The 18,505-nt window shown below is 38.2% G+C and overlaps 1 protein-coding gene across 1 annotated transcript in view; it reads left to right on the top strand.

Annotated features, from left to right (window-relative positions):
- The window catches only part of LOC126283521 (DNA excision repair protein ERCC-1), a 111,233-nt gene that overhangs the window by 15,758 nt on the left and 76,970 nt on the right, over positions 1-18,505 (top strand). Inside the window, exons 3-5 of the mRNA XM_049982278.1 lie at positions 3,075-3,269; positions 5,373-5,558; positions 8,752-8,962. Coding sequence (XP_049838235.1) covers positions 3,075-3,269; positions 5,373-5,558; positions 8,752-8,961 — 591 coding nt within the window. The 3' untranslated portion in view covers position 8,962. The remainder of the gene's footprint in view (positions 1-3,074; positions 3,270-5,372; positions 5,559-8,751; positions 8,963-18,505) is intronic.

Below are 18,505 nucleotides of genomic sequence, written 5' to 3'. Positions count from 1 at the left end.
TGAAAAGTTTTGTGTTGTAATGAGCAATTAAACATATTTGAATGAAAGTGTACTTTTTTGTTTTAATGTAGACCATAACTGATGGTCAGTGGAATCATTGTTGCCACAAAGAGACTCGCACAATTCTCCGTGATGTGATGTCCCCTCCTCCTCCCTTCCAAGCTACAGCAGTTTAAATAATAGCTCATGGAAACACCCTGTGTTTGCATTACAGAGTACAAAGGGTTAAATTTACTGCTCTCCAACACAAAATCATAGCAGCAAAAATTTTGATGGGAAGTGGCAAATGCAAGTGAGTTTTTATACCCTAAATCCCATGTATTCCTAACAGTTTACCATTTCTCTTTAAATGTGAACAGTCCCAAGTGAACTTGTCATATAATGACCATAAACGAAGAACAATTCAAGACACTGCCTGTTGTGGGCATGGAGCTTGCGATCAGTTGCTTTTCACACGGCCAGTTCTTTGTGATTGTCTCCAGCATTAGTGATGATTCCTATCCCAAATCACACTACTTCAAACATTGTATATAAAGAAGCTTTATAAGTAAAAAATAAATTTCACATGTACAAAGTCTCGGGCACAGCTATAAAGAAATACCCAGGAAAGGCCAGGTTTCTCAGTTTGTCACGCATAAGACCATTGGTCGCAACACCTGATGAAGATGATTAATCAGTAGAAGAACAAGGTACTCTTAACTGACAGCACCCTCCACTGACATAAAATATTCACAGAACGACATATAGAAAGAGCATTGACCTGTAACTACACAACTTTAACTGAAACATTTCGGAGAGAGGATACTGAACCATGAGAAGTAGATTTAGGCAACTAGGAGGAGGGCAGCGTACTGTGGTGAACCTTACAGCATAACTGCACTGCTGCTTTCCCACAGTATTGCAGAATACTTATAATTGCCAGACTACCGAAATGGCGATCAAGTCTGAGTGTTACTACTTAACTGTACCCTCAGTAGCGGACTGTTGGACTGTTAAACTTTACCGCCGCAGCACGGTGGAGTGGACGTATAGACAAGAAGCAGTCGCAGGTAGGAGGGTAGGTGGCGGTCCTTCCAAGGAGCTGTTACAGAATGTTCTGGAGCAGTGATGCTCGGGGCTTTTGTTAGCTGCTTGCCACATTGCACTGGTGTGCCTACACCTGGGGGGGGGGGGGGGGTTACAGTTCTGGTGCCAACTTGGTGGCTGGTCAAGTGGCTATCTGTCACCTGCTGGGCTGTGGAAGTGGCCACTTCTTTTCACCCTAGAGTTTTCCTAACTTGAGCCACTGGAACAGTGGGCTTTTCTGTATCATGTGCCCTTCAGGACCAAGGAGACATTCCATTTAAACTTGAATCTTTTTAACATCCACTGCCTTATTGAACAAATTATTAATTCATCTCCAAATGGTGGCAACTGAAATCGTGTTTACAGGTTTTAGTTCCTCTGTGGGTAGGGAATTATTATTATTATTATTATTATTATTATTATTATTATTATTATTATAAGGTTTTTTCCCTTTCTATAATTATTTAGATGCTTTAATTCACGGTTGAATCTTTAGATACTTTGGAATAAAATTCATAAGCAAATTATGGTACAGCAGAGATTTGTTCCTCATTAAAAGGACCCGAATCTGTCACCTGATTTTATATTCATTAATTACTTCTTGACTCATCTTTATTTCTGGCCCAGCACAGCTGCCCACATGCTTGCCACAGCACATGGTGTTTTGTAACCAGATGTATTATAGTACTTTATATTTTATTTTTTGAAGGTAGTTAATGGCCAGCCATTCTGTGTTCTCATAATTTAACAGTTCCTCAGTGGAATTTTATTTTTGTTTGGAACTATTAAAGTAATTATCAATTTTTTAATTAGTAATTCATTAATATTTTTTCACCTCAATAAAATAACATACACAAACCTAAGGGAACGCAATGGATGTCTTCTGACAAAGTTCTTGTATTGCACGTTTAATATTTCTCAGCCTCAAGTCACACAAATAGTTTCATTACTGGTTTTGAAACATAGATACTTCAGACAATACGGGAAGTGGGATAGATGATGCCTATCTACAGGCATGATCCACTAATAGCACATTGGAAACTGGCAGTAGCAAGTGTACACTAAACAGCCAGAATGTGTTAATTTGGCCACTTGTGGATTGCATCTGGAGACAACCATCATCTAGCCTGCTTGTCTAGTATCATCTGATGATGACTTGTTAAGGAGTCAAAACCAGTAATGAAACTGATGATGATGAGGAGGAGGAGGAGGAGGAGGAGGAGGTCCCATACTCAGAGGAGCATAGGGGACGATGCAGGGAGACCTGCACTGCTGTAATAGGCAAGGTCCTAACAGAGGTGGTTTGCCATTGCCTTCATCAGACGTAATTAAACTATTTGAGTGATTTAATTTAATTTCTTTTATTTACCCAGGGATCATCTTATAATCATATTGGATTTGTCATCATAATGGAATGAAAATAAATAGCTCAGAGATGTACACACACACAAAATATGTACGTATGCATTGTGAGGACAGGGCAGGTGGTTGACTGTGACCTTGATGAAGGAACCATCCCAGCAGTTGCCTGAATGATTTAGGAAAACTTAAATCAGGATGGATGGACAGACACAAAAATTCCATCCATCCGAAAATGAGGTCAGCACCTTAACAACTCATTTGGTTGGTCCCTACTGTACAATGTTGTATAGTTCATACACAATTTGCACAAGATAAGTTGTAATGAAAAATATTTTGCACTGTTTCTTCAACATCTCTCTACACTGTCACTGCACACTCTATAAACAACCAGCGGTGACTCCAGGACCATAAAAATGCTGCTATGCCCCTTGTGCTCCTTTCAGTACATCTGGAAAATTTACTCCAGGACCAAAATGAAACACACAATAAATGAATAGCTAACGTCTTTTTAAGGATGTTTTCATCTTAGGTTTGCATGTTTTGCTCTGTTTGTTCATATTTGTATTTGAACCTATGACTAATACTCTTGACTGAACTGTGTCTTTTTCCCAAGAAAAAAACAATATTGAAATTATTATTCTTTACAGAAAGGAAACCCACTGCTGAAGAGTATTTATAATGTTCCATGGGAGTTTTCGGAAATTATTCCTGACTATGTCATGGGCAGAACGACCTGTGCACTGTTTCTTAGTTTACGATACCACACCTTGAATCCAGATTATATTCATGAACGACTCAAACTCTTGGGTAGCCAGTATGAATTGAGAGTGCTACTTGTGCAGGTACAACATTTGTATTTTTCAATTATTTGATTACATACATGCCTCTGTGTGTGTGTGTGTGTGTGTGTGTGTGTGTGTGTGTGTGAGAGAGAGAGAGAGAGAGAGAGAGAGAGAGAGAGAGAGAGAGAGAGAGAGAGAGAGAGAGAGACTAGACCATATTAAAGAAACTGAAGTATTTAATATTGAAGTATGATAGTCATTTTTTAATTTTCTGAAAATTTGTCTTTAAAAATTATATATTTGTGCATATGATTAGTTGTTCGGAGAAAGCATAAAGCTGGATATATTTTGGATCCTCTTTATTGTTTTCATTACTTTCCTCTTTCCCACTTCAGTCTAGGTCTTCTCTCTGGTGCCCTTATAGAACACTGTGTGCTTATCTTTTTTTTGTTTCTTTTTAATTCCCATTTTATTTATGATTAATTTAGAGACATCTACTTCCATTGCACTAATTATTTATTAAAACCATGACCGGATTTGGGATATTATAAAATCCTATTGTCAGTTGTAAGAAATTATTGTATTTGGTAACACACAACATGCAGTCGGGCCAGTCAGTGTAAGAGCTCCAATCACTCCATGTTGGCCGAAACTGTTCACCGTAGGGCAGTCGCACAGTAGGAACACCATGGTTGGCATTCCTACTGTATGGCTGCTTGGTTGCGGACAGTTCCTGCCAATGTGCAGTGATTGGAGTTCTTACACTCACTGGCCTGAAGAAATGTTTTGTTACAAAATACAATAATATCATACTTCTGAAGATAGTGTTTTAAAATCCTGTCACAGGTCTTTGTTTGAATAAATAGTTAATCCAACTGAAGCAGATCTCTCTAAATTAATTTATCATACCTCTCAGTTGTGGGTGTCCCACGTACCAAATCTAGGTCACATTTTATTGTTTCAAATCCTTGTACATGTAAGCTCTGTCAGGTTTTCTGTAATGATAAACTTTGAAGTAGGGATACCTCCCTAATGGCATCTAGCATCCCATTTAACCCTGATGACTGAAGCCATGCATTGTGAGAATGCCCAGTGTCTCGATGGCCTCTAAAACAGTTTATCTCATATGTTGGGCAACCAGGATAAAATGAACTGATTTTATGCATCTAGCTGAGTCTGTTCTTGACCATTGTGCCATTAACTAGTAGGAGACCTAGTGACATCCCAATCTTGTTACACAGTGAACCTTTTATGTCACTGTAGTGCCAGTAGTTTTCTCCCTGTTATACAATTGGTACTTCTAATTTAATTTTGTGTTAGTGTTAGATATACTACTTATCTATTACCCTTAATCTTATCACAGAGTATTCCAGCTACTCCGTATATGATCTTTCAGTGATTCTGGACCATCTGACAGTTGTCCTGCATATTTTGCTTTCCTTAGTGTTAATTTAAGGGCATACTTAGTTTTTATCCATTCTCCGCAGTATTTACGTGAACATCTGGACATTTCTGACATACAGAATATGCCGAATAGGTGGATTAGTGACTACTTCTCTTCTGAGTGTGATGCCATTTCTAATAGGGGATGTACATGTTGTATTGATTTGATAGCACCATCCTTAAGCTATTTTTGTAAATTATCAATAACTCACAGCATATTTCCTGACAGACTTTAATTTGCAATATCTGTGGAAAGTGAGGTAAGAATATCAGCCTGTATTACAGAGCTGCTTTAATCCTTTGAGTCTTTTTTCCCTTTTCTTAACAAGAAAATAAATTAGACTTCAGCCTCCAACAAAATACTCATATTTCTGAACAGTGTTTAGTAATTGCTTCTCAGTTTGATGTCTGTCAATGACTCTGTACACAAATGACATAATGGCTATGGTGAGAAATGGTAGTTTGTAAGGGCCAATTCCACAGTTAATGTCACTCATGTGCTAAGAAGATGTATACCTAACTGTGGCAGTGTGAATTAAAATAGACGTTCTCTTTCAGTCATTTAATTAGTGAAACCTATTTTTGACACGTAAGGTTGTACATGAGCACAGACACCTTTTCCTTTCTATGCTTCTTATGGTTATTTGGAAGTAATATCTTATTGTTTTTGACTTGTTACCCATTTTCTTATGCGTAAATAATTTTCTTGTGTTTCTTCAGGTGGACACCTTGGATCCACACCATACCCTTAAGTACTTAACGCGCATGTGCATCCTTGCAGATTTAACATTAATGCTTGCTTGGAGTCCAGAAGAAGCTGGACGCATAATTGAAACTTATAAAATGTTTGAACATAAGCCACCCGACATGATAATGGAGAAACAGGACCGTGACCCATACCAGCAGGTAATGTAATACATATTGTTATACAGACTATTAAATAAATATTTTATCAATTATCATGGAACATTCGAAACTGGTAATATCACATATATGTGAGGGCTTTCTAGTATGTATGGTCTAATATAAAACAATCTGTTGTTTTTTAAACATGATTAACACTAGAACTGTGAAAAAATCTATATCTTTAGAATAGTGAGAAGATGTCATTTGATCCCACTAAGATTTGCATTAAAATTCACAACAAGATTAAAGTAAGACCTATATTTTCCATTCATCTGTATGGCATCTACACATTTCAGATGCTTAACGTGAAGCTCTAACACATTTAGATAACTCTTTTGATTACAAAAGCATTGCATTTTGTTCTAAACATTGAAACCACACTTTAAACAAATTATTGAAGTTCTTCATACAGATTTTCTGCAGACAGACTATTTTTTTGGCATTTCTCACAGATGTTTTGTTACCTTTGCACTTTCCAAGTAGACATGTCTTTCCTGATCCTACAGTTGTTTCTTTGTTTGATTGACTTTCTTGCTATTGCCTTGCTTTTTGTTATTTCCCATTCTGGTTTATCAGTCACAAGCAAGTACCTTGGCAGGTGTTGCAGTGCCACTCAGAGAATAAAAGGCTTTGTGTTTAAATTCTGTTTATTGAAGCGCTTTCCGTTACAAAATATTTGTTGTTTTCCTGTCTGGTGCATACCAGAATAAATCAGAGGATATTCTGATGTGTGTGCAGCTGTCCATATGATAAGCATAAATTTGGCAAATTTAGTTGATACACATGTAGCTATTATCCCTGTGCTTCCTTGACAGTCACTGCAAATGCATGCCCCACTGGAAACTGCCAACATTAGAATTCAGATGGCATCTTTCAGATTCATTGGGGTACACGACAGCAGTACGTCTTTCCTGACAATTTTCCATTTTATATTGTAGCTCAATAATATTGTTCATCATCTTCTTCACTGAAGGCCTGGAACCATTGAAAAGTCACATTGGATTTATGTTTTAGAGAAGAATTATGGGCATGCCAGTTTTCAACATTAAAACATGAGGTGGCATTCCTGGCAAAACAAGTGAATTCAAAAACTCTGTTGGGTGGTTGACAACTCTGTCTTCATTCATTACTGTCACTTTACTTGGTACTTCAGTGTCATTGTTGAAATTGATGTGTTAACATCATTGTTTTGGCTGTTACCATGAGCCACTGATGATTTTTCTGATTCTCTGTGATACCAGAGAAAACTTTGTGAAACAGTTTGTTTGGGATTTTGTAGAAGTCTGTTGGCAATGTAATACATTGTGTACATTCATCACTTTATCTCATAAAATTAGGCCCACAAAAACCAAGATCATTTGAGCAAACACTTTTAGCGCAAAAAGCACATCTGGGGAATGTAATAGCAATCATTGTCCCAAATTACTCCAATGACAATGTTCAGGGGACGTTTTTTATTCCATTCCAAGCATTTCATTGTCATGGTGATATGATGCATCAGTCAAAATGTCAGACTGCATTGATGATGAGCTACCCACTTGGTGGCAGGCACATATAGTGGGACCTCCTGCAGGATGTCCAGTGCTGACTTCTTTCATGTGACAGCATGTTTGAGACCTTTCATTCTGTCCCATCTCTGTCTGCCATCTTTGGTTGAGTCAGTTGTCTCTTGACACTGTTGTGGAGATAACTGAAATGGGGAGTCATGTAGTGATTGTAACTCCTCAGTCTCATTATTTTCACTGCCAGTTGTCTCTGACGGAAAATCACCATCTGAATCTGATAAATCACATTCTGGATTCTGTAGAATACATAAAATCTCTTCATCACTAAGAACGTGCTGAAACCACATAATTTAAATGCCTTTTGCCAGGAAAAAATACTAACTAACTGGTGAGGAGGAGAATGACAACAGTAACACACAAAACATGATTGAAACATCATGTGACAGTGTCCAGTGTACACACCATTGCAACAATGCATGCATCACCATTCAAGACAGTGATTCTACTTCTACAAACCAGTGTGAAGTGCATGGCAGAGAACATTCCCCATTTTACCAATTATTGGGGCTTCTTCCCGTTCCATTCCTCAACAGCAGTTGGAAAGAATGGTGCATTACACTATCCTCATGAACTCCTATGAGAACAGTACATAAGAGGCTGTGTAGTATATTCCTCAATTCATCATCTGAAGCTGGTTGTTGAAACTTTGTAAGTAGACTTTCTCAAGATAGTTTGTGTCTATCTAAACAAAACTGTGCCTCTTTTTAAAAAATGACTTAATATGCACCATTGACTGCACATTTATTGCAGTATCTACTATTGTAATTTTGACCTATTGGCTAACAGGTGCTGAAAACACGTCAGTAGTCAACATCACTAAAAAGCATGAAAATGATGAGAGCCTCTATGCCTCGTATCAGCTTTTGTCGTATAAACTATCCTTATGTGATGGACAGGATAAGAACACATGAAACTAAATTTGTGCTTACTGTACATATTTGTAATGAACACCCTACTCTACAGTATATGGTGTTCATTTCTGACATGTGCAGTTACTTCAATTTCCTAGGTTTTTATCTTATCTGTCACATAACAATGGTGCTTTGGGCAAAGGCTGACACAAACCATATGAGCTTACTTCATTTTTGCGCTTCTTATTAATGCTGACTGCTGCTGTGTTTTCAGCACCAATACTAAACTAAAACCAAACTAAACTCCATCCGAATAGGCCTTGTAAGTCCCAATGGTATTGACTGGGTGCCATGTCATCCTCAGCCCACAGGCACCACTGGATGCAGATATGGTCAGCACACTGCTCTCCTGGCCGTATGTCAGCTTATGAGACCTGAGCCGCTACTTCTCAATCAAGTAGTTCCTCAGTTTGTAACCTAACACTTCATGTCATTCAGGAGAACAAATAAATCATGTATTAAGACGAATTACACCTGAAGATGGACCCACAGAGTCAGAAATGCATCGTGTAATGAATAAACCTTTTTAATTCATACCTCGAGTGGGATGTTTATTTAGTCGGTGATTGATTTTGAGCTAAGCCCATTCTCATGCCAACCACACTGGAATTATGCAAATTTTCTAATTAATTTGTCATTGCCACATGTGACTGTTGAAAATATTTGAAATGTAAGACAATGTAACAAAGATTTTATTTATTTACTGTATCTTTTCAGATTTCAAATGCTCTCACATCTGTCAGATCAGTTAACCGGACAGATGCTGCAACCTTACTGTCAACTTTTGGATCATTAGGGAAGATAATAAAAGCATCACAAGATTCTTTGACACTTTGCCCTGGGCTTGGCCCACAAAAAGCCTCAAGATTGTATAAGGTGCTACATCAGCCATTTCAGAAAGACAGGGTAAAAAAGCTGAAGAAATAAGGTAAGAATAGTCAAATTTCCTATTAATTTCATTATTTTTTTAGTTAACAAACAATGATATTTGTCTTCCATTTCAACAGAAAGATAGAAGAAGAGAAAATGATGTGTCATCTGACCAAGGTTTTCTTCAATCCGGTCAATCCCATGTTGTTGCTGTTATTGTTGTTGTCTTTAGTCTGAAGACTGGTTTGATGGAGCTCTTCATGCTACTCTGTCCTGTGCGAGCCTCTTCATCTCTGATTAACTACTGCAACCTCCATCCTTCTGAGTCCGCTTGTGTATTAATCTCTTAGTGTCCTGGTACGATTTTTATCCCCCCTCCTCCTCTCCCTCCCCCTCCCCCAACACTCCCTCCGGTACAAAACTGGTGATCCCTTAACGTCTCAGAATATGTTCTATCTCCTACTCATGTTGTGCCACAAATTTCTTTCCTCTCCAGTTTTGTACAGTAGCTCCTTGTTAGTAATATGATCTACACATCTAATCTTCAGCATTCTTCTGTAGCACCACATTTCAAAATCTTGTATTCTCGTCTTGTGTAAACTGTTCATTGTCCATGTTTCCCTTCCATACATGGCTACATTCCATTCAAATGCTTTCATAAAAGACTTCCTGACACTTAAATCTATATTTGATGTTCGCAAACATCTCTTCTCCAGTAATGCTTTTCTGGTCATTGACATTCTACATTCTATAACCTGATTTTATTCAACTGCATTCCACCATCCCTGTTTTTCTTTTGTTGATGTTCATTTTATGCCCTCTTTTCAAATTACTATCCATTCAATTCAGCTGATCTTCCAAGTCATTTGTTGTCCCTGACAGAATGACAGTTTCATTGACAGGCGTCAAAGTGCTTATTTCCACTTCCTGGACTTTAATTCCTACTCCAAATTGTTCTTTTGTTTCCTTTGCTTCTTGCTCAGTGTACAAATTGAATAGCATCATGGATAGGCTACAACCCTGTTTCACTCATTTCTCAACCACTGCTTACCTGTCATGCCCCTGGGTTTTTAACTGCTGTCTAGTTTCTGTACAAGTTGTAAATAGCCTTTTGGTCCCTGTATTTTACCCCTGCTATCTTCAGAATTTCAAAGAAAGTATTCCAGCCAACATTGACAAAAGCTTTCTCTAAGACTACAAATGTTGGTTTGTCTTCCCCCAACCTACCTTTATGATAGTCTTAGGGTGAATATTGCCTTACGTATCCCTACATTTCTCTGGAATACAAACTGATCTTCCTCAAGGTTGTCTTCTATCAGTTTTTCCAGTCTTCTATAAAGGTTTCGTGTTAGTGTTTTGCAACTATGACTTACTGATAGTTCAGTTAATATTTACATCTGTCAGCACCTGTTTTCTTTAGAATTGAAATTATTGTATTCTTCCTGAAGTCTGAGGATATTTTGCCTGTTTAATACATCATACACATCAAATGGAAGAGTTTTGTCATAACTGGCTCTCCCATGGCTATCATAGTTTTGACAGAATGTTGTCTACTCTCGGGGCCTTGTTTCAACTTAGATCTTTTGGACCTCTGACAGATTCTTCTCCCAGTATCACATCTCCTATTTCAACTTCATTTACATCTTCTTCAATTTCTATAATCCCATATTTATTATAAATGCAAAAGTTTAATTTAATTGAATGGACAAAATATCTACTCACCAAGCAGTGGCAGAACACACACAAAATAAAAAGTTATAATTTGGCAAGCTTTTGGAGCCAGTTCAGGAGAGACTTACCAGATGGGATGAGAAGGAAAGACTTCTGTCGCTGCTTGTTGAGTAGATTTTTTATCTATCCAATTAATTATTTTATCAGATATTGTTTGTTTTTGTTGTTACAAATGTGAAAGTTTGTGTATTAGTATGTTTGTGCTCTTTCATGCTGAAATGGCTTGATGGATTTGGAACAAATTTGGAATGAGATTAGCTTTAACCTGAATTAACAAATAGGCTACTTTTCAAAATGTGAAGTAAAGATATTTATTGATTAGAAGAATAAAATGCGAAATGTGGAACATTAATTACTCTTAGAAAAATCTATTTATACTTTGACTATTGAACTGTACTATATTTGTTAAAATGCTTTCATTGTGTAATGTGTTCTACATAATACGATTCGACACAATGAGTACAATCTTCGAAGCATTTATTCTCTATTTCCATACAAGCCCGTAGCATATTAGTCGCCGAGCATCAAGCTTATCTTCTAGCTTCTGAGACACTTGAACACTCACAATGATGTCATTTAAAAGCTATACAACAGAGACATCATCCCTTTATGTGTAGAACATGGTAGGCTTTTAGTGAGGCTGGATTTGATTAAGATATGCAAGTACTTCCTCTGGTAAGAGGCACACACATGAGGACAGATGACGCTGTTGCATGTACAAATACAGGGTGTCCCAAAAAGAAAAGAATGACCTGATTTTAACTTGTAATAATATTGAGACAAATGTCACTAGGTAACTGAAACAGCGCTAGGTGAAATTGGCATGGTCTAGAGTTTCAGAAAAAATCCTCTAGATGTCGCTACCAGCACTGACCTGGAGTGTGCAGCCAGTCTCACGCAGTGTGGCATCTGTGCAACGGAAGGTGTATTGTGTTACTGAATTTAGTCACACTCAGTCAGTGATCGCATTTCAGCGGGCATTTCATATTCGATTTCATGCTAAACCACCATCAACAAAGAACATTCGACAGTGGTATAAACAGTTTGAAGAAACAGGGTGCCTCTGTAAAGGCAAAAGTCCTGGCTGGCCAAGCGTTCCTGGACAAACAGTGGAACAAATCCAACAAGCATTTGAGCGGAGCCCCCGCAAGCCTATGCATTGCGCTAGCCGAGAACTTGCGTGACCGCGCATGACAGTGTGACGTGTGTTACGGCATTGTTTAGCCCTCAAACCATAACGATTACAACTGGTACAAGCTCTTCAAGATATTGACAAAGTGAAGCAAGTGGACTTTAGCAGTGCTATTCTAGAGGACATGGAAGATGACATTTTTATGGCACGGTTGATATTCAGCGATGAGGCAACTTTCCATATTAGCGGTAAGGTTCACAGTCATAATGTGCGTATATGGGGGCTCAAAAATCCTCATGAAATAATTTAACATGAATGTGATTCACCAGAAGTGAATGTTTTTTGTACTATTTTGCAAAGCAAGGTTTATAGAAGAAACTGTAACAGGAAGAAACTGTAACAGGACAATCATATCTTGCAATGTTACGGAACTGGTTATTCCCACAACTTGACTCTGACAATTTCATCAATCAGCAAGATGAAGCACCACCGCACTGCCACAACAATGCATGCAGTTTCCTCAATGCCAACGCGCCTCAATGTTGGATAGGGTGTACAGGTCTGTGAGACCAGGCTTTACACTCTAGGCCTCCTTGGTCCCCTGATTTAACACCAAGTGATTTCTTCCTGTGGGGATATGTTAAACAATGTGTTAGTGTTCCTCCCTTACCTTGTGACATTGGTGAACTAAAAATCTGAATATCAGCTGCTGTTGATTCAGTGACAGGAGACACCTCACGCTCAGTTTGGGATGAATTTGGCTCTCGGCTAGGTGTTGTCCGTGCATCCAACTGTTCCCATGGGATCGGTAACATGAGTAAGGAAGTACACATTTTTAAGTGATCATTTCCCACAATTCTTCTGATTTTCTCTGTCTCCTCTATTAATTCTGTCTAATAAGGGTTCCAAATTGACAAGCAGTATTCTAAATTTGGTTCATGGGTTTGTTCGATTTCCATGGTTTCTTCGAATGAGTCTCAGTCTGGAATCTGCAACAAGTCTTATGTGGTCATTCTACAGGAAATGCTTCAGATCTGTACGCCTGCAAATTTTATGATTATGGCTGTGTCTGATGATTGATTGCCAATTGTTTTATCAAACAATGATGGGTGTGATGTGATTCTGTAGATTTTCCCGGTGTCTTCTATGTTTATGCTCTTCATGTGTATCCTGCTGGATATGATTGTCTTCACTGCATGATATTCCGGTGATTCATCTGGCCACGATCTTCAGGTGTGATAGCTGGGTCCACAATCACACCGGAATTGAATGAACATCAGACACGGTGGCTCCTTTATACCCCAAGTATAGGCCACTGCACCTGTGCAAGAAGCAGAAGAGCTGTCCCCAGCGAAGCGAAGAATTGCAGCACTGCCGATATGGAAGACATGGATATGGAACACTATTTTATTTGATATAAAACAACAACAGTCTGTTTATGACCCACTACATCTTAATTTGAGATTTATCACTTTTGCCAGTTTCTACCACCAGCAGAGCGTCAATTCTTCGCTTCACACGGGGCAACTCTTTGCTTCTTATGCAAGCGCAGTGGCCTGTGCCCGGGGTGTAAAGGAGCCACCGTTCCTGATGTTCATTCAGTTCCAGCCTCATTGTGTACTTGGTGATCGCACCTGAAGATGGCAGCCAGGTGGATCACTGAAATATCGTGTAGCGAAGACAATCATATCTGGCAGCAGACCAGTGAAGAGCGTAAACAGTGATGGGTCTTTGCATCAAGTGTTGATCCTCTGTGGGTCGTCTGGCATTTCACTACAGTTTTCTAGCAATGTAACTTTGTGATATACAGTAGCATCATCTGTGCTGAACAGCATCATATAGCTTCCAGTCTTTTCCATGTCATATCCACATTGAATAAAAAAATTAGCCAATGTCTGGAGACACCAGGCTAGCCTCAATTAGGGCATCAATTCAGCAAGGAAGAGTGTGTCCAGAAGTTTCTTCAGGTATACCATATCAGCTGGAACCATTCACATTGATCAGATCCCATACTGCTACTTAGTTGCAATGTTGTTTATTGCTATGGTTCACTTGGTATCCTATGTCCCAGACATTTTCTGTGACATTAAGATTGGGCAATATAGTGGGCTAGTTAATGTATGATAGGGTTACTGAGTGTTCTTCAAACTAAGCTGGCTGCTGTTTTTTTGCAAGACAGAAGTGCTCACAGTCTACTCTTCATGTCGATATAAATGAAATGGCCGTGTTTGGGCCCTGACAGTACTTAAATAAACACCTTGATTTATGTTTACTGTAACCTGAGTGAATGGCCTCAATTTATAACTTGAAAAACACCTCAAAAACATCATGGAAACACTCTTTCTTTACTGCTTCCTTACAGTGCAGGTTAAGTGCCTCACTGAGCCGTCAGCGCACTCACTGCCATGCCTTGTTTGAAAAGGGGCAAGAACTTCAACTTACCAAACCACACTACACACCAACTGACTACAGGCCAGTGTCTGTGTTGTTTGACCCAAGATGTGTTTAAATCAAAAAAGAAATGATTGTCAGATGGACTGACTCAGCAAATAGGAAAGTCAAAATAACCTTCAGTGAAATTAAAAGCAAGGGTGGTAACGTTAAGAGTGCAATGGAAATTTCACTGCTAAGCACAGAGCAGAGTTGGTCGGTGGAAAGAGTACATTGAAGGCATCAATGAAGGAGAAGATTTGTCTGATGTGATAGAAGAAGAAACAGAAGTTGATGTAGAACAGTTAAGGGATCCAATATTAGAATCAGAATTTAAAAGAGATTTATAGGACTTATGATGAAATATGGCAGGAAGGATACATAACATTCCATCATAATTCCTAAAATTGTTGGGGGATGTGGCAACAGAACAGCCATTCACGCTGGTGTGTAGAATGTATGAATCTGGTGATATAGCATCCGACATTTGGAAAAATTAAAGACTGCAAAAGCTGACAAAAGTGAGATTTATGGCACAGTCAGCTTAACAGCTCATGCATCCCAGTTGCTGACAAGAATAATATACAGAAGAATGGAAAATAAAATTGAGGATGTTTTAGATGATGATCAGTTGGGCTTTATGAAAGATAAAGGTACCACAGAGGCAGTTCTGACACCGTGATTGATAATGAAAACATGAATAAAGAAAAATTGAGACATATTCATAGGATCTGTAGACCTGGAATAAGCATTAGACAATTTAAAATAGTGACAGATGTCCAAAATTCTGAGAAAAATAGGGCTATGCTGTATGGAGAAATTGGTAATATACCAAGAGGGAATAATTAGAGTGGACGATCAAGAACAAATTGCTTGAATTAAAAAGGTGTAAGACAGGGACGTAGTCTTTCATCCCTACTGTTCGATTTCTAAATAAAAGAAGCAACGATGGAAATAAAAGGAAGCTTCAGGAGTGGAATTAAAATTCAAGGTGAAAAGAGATCAGTGATAAAATTCACTTATGACATTGCTAACCTGAGTGAAAGTGAAGAAGTAATACACAGTGTGCTGAATGGAATGAACAGTCTAATGAGTACAGAATATGGATTGAGAGTAAATCGAAGAAAGATGAAGGTAATGAGAAGTAGGAGAAATGAGAACAGCGAGAAACTTAACGTCATGATTGATGGTCACAAAGTAGATGTAGTTAAGGAATCCTACTATCTGGACATCAAAATAACCAATGATGGACAGAACAAGGAGGACACAAAAGCAGACTAGGACTGACAAAATGGGCATTCCTGGCCAAGAGAATTCTGCTAGGCCTTAACTTGAGGAAGAAATTTCTTCGAATGTACATTTGGAGCACGGCATTTTATGGTAGTGAAACATGGATGTGGGAAAACCAGAACAGAAGAGAATCAAAGCATTTGAGATGTGATGCTACAGATGAACGTTCAAAATTAGGTGAACTGATAAGGTAAGGAATGAGGAGGTTTTGCACAGAATCGGAGACATGAAGGAATATGTGGAAAACTGACAAGATGAAGGGACAGGATGATAGGACATCTGTTAAGACATCAGGAAATGACTTCCACTGTACAGGGCAAAAACTGTAGAGGAAGACAGAGATTGGAGCACATTCAGCAAATTATTAAGGGCGTAGGTTGCAAGTCCTACTCTGAGATGAAGTAGTTGGCACAGGAGAGGAATACGTGGTGGGCCGCATCAAACCAGTCAGAGGGCTGATGACTCAAAAGAGGGAGCAGTTGAATTGAATTCAATTCTTTTGTATGTGTTGGAGTAAATGAGAATGAGATGTTAATTTTCAGCCTGTAAGGAGGCGATGTGTGAGCCAAGTTGGAGGAAGAAGGCAGACTGTTTCAGGGTGCAGACTAGCTGGACCCCAATTGGTAGTACTTAATGGTGAATAAATATTAAATAAGCAACATTTATTACATATGAAATTAGTGTTCAGGTAGCTACTTATTGAATTGTTTGGTGCATGAAATGATGTATAACAAACCACTTCATGGCCCATTCCCGCCTGAAACAGTTCAAACTTTTGTCAGAAAAAGAAAAAGAAACACATACCATTCATTCACACAAGCAAGCCCACCTTATACGCAAATGACTGCCAACTTCGGCAGCTCAGACTGGAAAGCAACAGTCATGTGAAATGGAAGCAGCAATCTGAAGATGGTGATGGAGAAGGGGTTGCAATGTACAATGGGGGGAGATAGTAGCACTATCTGGTGGACTAAAAAAAAATTGTATTAAAGTCACAAATTATGCAACAAGTACTATGATGAAGTAAAATTTGGAGATGCAACTCAAAATCACATCCAAACACACTACTACACTACACTACACAAGCAAATTGCATATTTGGACACGAACAATAATTTGTGAAGCTACACTGCAATAATAAGTGAAGGGTGCAGCTAAAGCTCATAACTGTATTAAATGACATGCAGTTAATTCTAGTCACTGTAATATGCTAGAAGTGGTTTGATTTTGAGTAACCTGTTGGATTTATTTGCTGCTCAGCTTGGCCTCTCTGCGTTTTTTCATTTTTGCTGTACTGTCTTCATGAGTTCTTCTTTTTTGTTATATTAGTGTTTGAGCAATTTCCTTAGAAACACACTCTTCATTCAAGAGTTTTGTATAATCATTAATAAAAATATTGGAATGCACTTTAATACTTGATTATTGTCTTTAAAGGAATGCCACATTTGCACCCATCACTGAGGTTACTAATGGCATTTTCACACAATTCAGTTCCTAAGGCAAGCACTGCCTCTCTTTGATTTTCAAGTTTGAGAAATTCTGATTCATATATGTTGCTAATCAGAACTTGAAAAAATTTATATATGTTACAAGACGAGGAAATCATAATGGAAGAAGGACATTTTAATCCCCCAAAATTCAGTAGGTTGAAATAGGAAAGGAGTTCTTTGGTTTCGCACTGCAACAAAATTTCATCCTCTCTCTGTAACATGTCTTCACTATCTGAACATTTACCATCTTTTTGTGAGCTTTTCAAGTACTGTTGTGCTAGTGTAGCTAGCAATACAAACCAAGACTTTCAAATCTTCGTTCATCGTGGGAATGTTTGCTAGTTCCTCTAGAGCAAGTTCTAATGTATCTAAATTTTCATATGTTTGGTGTTTTATGCTATAATTCACTTTTGCTTGAAATTCATGTAAAGTAAATATACCATGTTTAGTAGATCTGAGCTTTAGTAGACGTATTACTTAGAGTTTCCTCTCATATTCCAAAATTTGCTTGACTGAAACATTATATGTTAAGCCACTTAGCATTCTATAGGCTCCAGATCTTGCTTCTAAAGAATCAGTGTGTAATTTTGCTGTAAGAATGCAGGACCAGTTGTATGTGTTAAAAATGTATCTGCAAAACTGAACTGTTGTTGCAAGTGTGTGAGAGAAAGCAGTATATGTTTCATTGGTTAGTTTTCCATGAGTATGCAGCGCATGTCAGATATCAAAATATGTTTTTAAATTTTCGAGAAACAGAAGTTTGGAGTCCACGGGTCACTGACTGGGCTAGCATTATCATCTGATATGTATTTCCCTTTCATGGGATGCTGCACATTAGAAACTCTCCACCATTTATTGATTAATTTTGAAAACTAAGTAGTGCCATCAGAAATCTCAATCCCTTGCCTTTTTAAAGTTTTTAGTGCTGCCACATTTTTAGAATCAAAAACACTGAGAGCAAGGGAAACATTCTGTCTCTCAATAGAAGTTGTATATACTTTCTCACTGGCTTTGGGCTAAGTTTCAACAGTTTATTTTTCTCAGAATGAAACAGGTTCCTCAAAACTGAAAATTTTGCTTCACTGACATTATACTCACATGCAGCATTCCCTTCATCACATGTACAAAGACGTAAATGAAAGCAAATGTGTCCTCAATATTTCGCATTATGAATGATTCACTTTTTCCATTCAACCAGTTATTTCTGTTACTCTTAAGCAAGTGCACACTGTCAAACAGAAGAAAAAGATATTTGGCTGGAGCAATTGGATTTGTAATACTTGGTTTATTTGGACCCATTTTGCATAGAAACTGCTTTAAATAGGCAGGATGAGGTAATGCTAACACATTTGTTTTTCTCAAGTGATGGCAGGCACCAGGAAATGAAAAGCAAATGGTTGCTGCCCACATCAAAAGCTCAGGAGAATATCTAATTTGCTTTGTTATTGCAAGTTGTAATTGCTCCAAAACAAAGTATATTTTAGGGGCTATATCATCATCAAAATGACTACCAGCTTTCAGTGGTTGT

Source organism: Schistocerca gregaria, chromosome 1 (genome assembly GCF_023897955.1).
Source record: "Schistocerca gregaria isolate iqSchGreg1 chromosome 1, iqSchGreg1.2, whole genome shotgun sequence".
In the NCBI taxonomy this organism is placed as follows: Eukaryota; Metazoa; Arthropoda; class Insecta; order Orthoptera; family Acrididae; genus Schistocerca; species Schistocerca gregaria.
Note: the sequence above shows the minus strand (reverse complement) of the source record. Positions and strands in the feature narration are given on the sequence as shown.